General features: G+C 46.8%; 1 protein-coding gene across 1 annotated transcript in view; it reads left to right on the plus strand.

Annotated features, from left to right (window-relative positions):
* Positions 1-1,895: 1,895 nt before the first annotated feature.
* The window catches only part of BNIP1 (BCL2 interacting protein 1), a 20,726-nt gene continuing 19,819 nt past the window's right edge, over positions 1,896-2,802 (plus strand). The window contains exon 1 of the mRNA XM_007951655.2: positions 1,896-1,979. Coding sequence (XP_007949846.1) covers positions 1,896-1,979 — 84 coding nt within the window. The remainder of the gene's footprint in view (positions 1,980-2,802) is intronic.

Below are 2,802 nucleotides of genomic sequence, written 5' to 3' on the forward strand. Positions count from 1 at the left end.
TTTCCTTTTCTTTCTCTCTTGACTTTTGGTAGCTCCTGGAGTTCCTTGGTTTGTAAGGGGCAGCATAACTGTGGCCACATGTCCCTCTCTCCTCCTGTTTTCTATGTGTATTTTCTCATGTTTTATAAAGACACCAGTCACATTGGATTAGAATCCACCATAATTCAGTATGACTTGTTTTAACTGGGAGCTCTGGTGGTGTAGTGCCTAAGGCATGTGACTGCTAATCAGAAGGCTGGCAGTTCAAACCCACCAGCCACTCCTTGGAAGCAAGATTGGGCAATCTACTTCCCTAGAGATACTGCCTCTGAAACCCAAGGAGGGGTCACTATGAGTCGGGATCAACTCGATGGCAGTGAGTTTTGTGTGTGTGTGTGTGTGTGTGTGTTCATGTTAACTTGTAACATCTTCAAAGACCTTATTTACGAACAAGGCCACATTCCTAAATGAGGACTAGAACATCTTTTTTGGGGGACACAATTCAATCCGTAACACTAGGGTATTATCTATCAGAGGTGGTTATAGGGATTAAGAGAAAAACAGGCACTCAAGTCCTCACTATCTCACACTTGTTGAAGTGAGCTGAACAAAAGTGGACAGGATGGGGAGGGGGGCGGGTGCAGAAGGAACAACACCACTCCAAGGTAGATAGATCCGGAAAGAGCTTGAGAAATCCAGGAAGGTGGCCGATGGCTTTGAGGACCAGCCAAGAAATTTGAACTGTTTAATAATAAACTGTTCAGTAATAATAAACTGTTCAATAATAAAACAGTTCAAAACTGTTCAATAATAAAAGAGTCACCATTTGTTGAAAGCCTGCTTGTAAGTTATTTTACTTAATTCGTCAAAACTACTCCAGCAAGGTAGAGTTAGTAAATCCAATTTTACACAAAGGGGAACAGCCAGCAGCCATGTTGTTGTTGTTATGTGCCATCCAGTCAGACCCAATTCATAGTGACCTCTCCTTGAGTTTCCGAGGCGGTATATCACTACCGAAGTAGATTGCCTAACCTTCCTTCTGAGGAGTGTCTGGTGGGTTTGAACTGCCAGCCTTCTGGTTAGCAGTCAAGTGTCTTGGGCACTAGGCTACCAGACCTCCATGAAAAGGGTGTAAGCAGGGAGGTGACTTGATCAGTTCTGGGGCAGTGTGGTGAAGGGACAGAGGTGCTTAAGCAATTTGCCTTGAATTCTACACATAAAAAAAAAGAAAAAAAAAAACAAAAAACCATTTTCCTTTTACTCCACAATTTATACTCACAAAGTACTAGAAAATAAAGTTTAAACAAATGTAAAAAAAAACTGTTAATTCTACTGTCCACAAATATCCCAATTAATAGTTTTCTTCCAGTCTTTTTGGTGGCATAGTGCCTAAGGCATTTGACTGCTAACCAGGAGGCTGGCAGTTCAAACCCATCAGACACTCCTTGGAAGGAAGATTGGGCAATCTACTTCCGTAGTGATACCGCCTCGGAAACCCAAGGAGGGGTCGCTATGAGTCAGTGGGGTCCGACTGGACCGCCGTGAGTTTGTTTTTTTTTTCTTTTGGTTTTTCTATTAAAACGTCATTAGCATGAGTGACAGGCGGAAGATGAGTAAAGGCCACTGTTAAGCGTTTTTTAAATTCTCTCTTCTCTGCCTAGTTTTATTAGAGTTGAACCAAGAGACGAGGTTTATTTTCCCCCACGTGTCGGAAGAAGTCGTACTTATTAAGAAACTTTGTGCAAACTGCTGTCAGGAGCCGGTGTTCGAACATTCCTTACCTACCTCCCCCTCGCTAGGCTCCGGCCGGTCTAAAGGTGGCGCTGCAGAAAGACCACGCAGGGAGGAAAAGAAAGCGGTGCGAAAGCGCTTATGAACTTTGGGCACCGCCGCTGCCCGTAGTAGACATTGTCAACATGGCGGGTTCCCAAGATGTCCACGTCCGGATCTGTAACCAAGAAATTGTCAAATTCGATCTGGAGGTGAAGGCGCTTATCCAGGTACTAATTCCCAGACCCCTGCCTGGCTTCAGCCGTCCTAATCCAAGCTCCGGTGGCCTCCTGGGCTTTCTCACTCCGAACTGTCCCCACTTGGTCGGTTCTTCGAGGCCATTGGCCGCGCTCCATGGCGGAGTACCCCTATATCGCCCTATTTGGTCCAGTCCCGTGACTGTTGGCTTGATCTTCCGTGTGGATGCTGTTGCTTCGCTCTTTCCCGGGACACTCCCACATCTCTCGCTCCTGACTCAGCCTCTCCTTTGTGGCCTTTGCTTGGTCCTTCTCACGCCTCCCTTGGCCGTTGCTCCGGCCTTGACCCGTCGCAACACCCCTGTCACCCACTTACTCCCCTCCCAGTGGCTGTTTGCCCCAGCTTTTGATATCCCCTTCCCCACCTTCCACCTGGTAGGGTCCTGGAGGCCGTTAGCTCCGCCCTCTTACCGGCCAGTCCGGCTGGGGCAGATAGCCAGTGGCACTACCTGGCACCGAGGCACTGGGTGAAATAAATGTAGCTTGGACCTTAAATGAGAAAATCGAGTAAAGCGATCCGAAGGCAGTAGTGGTAGGACTGGGACAGGAGAAGTCAACCTAGGGAATGGAGCTTACACAGTCCCAGTGTTTAGCATATGGTGGAATTGAGGTGCTTTACCATAACCCATAATGAGGGCTCTTAAACTGCTATTTAGAGGCAATAATAATAATAATAATAACAAAAAACTCATTGCCGTTGAGTCGATTCCGACTCATAGTGACCCCTCCTTGGGTTTCTGAGGCAGTATCACTATGGAAGTAGATTGCCCCATCTTCCTTCCAAGGAGTGGCAGGT

The sequence above is a fragment of the Orycteropus afer genome, unplaced genomic scaffold, assembly GCF_000298275.1.
Source record: "Orycteropus afer afer isolate SDZICR_OR568_19922 unplaced genomic scaffold, OryAfe1.0 scaffold00306, whole genome shotgun sequence".
NCBI classification, from domain to species: domain Eukaryota; kingdom Metazoa; phylum Chordata; class Mammalia; order Tubulidentata; family Orycteropodidae; genus Orycteropus; species Orycteropus afer.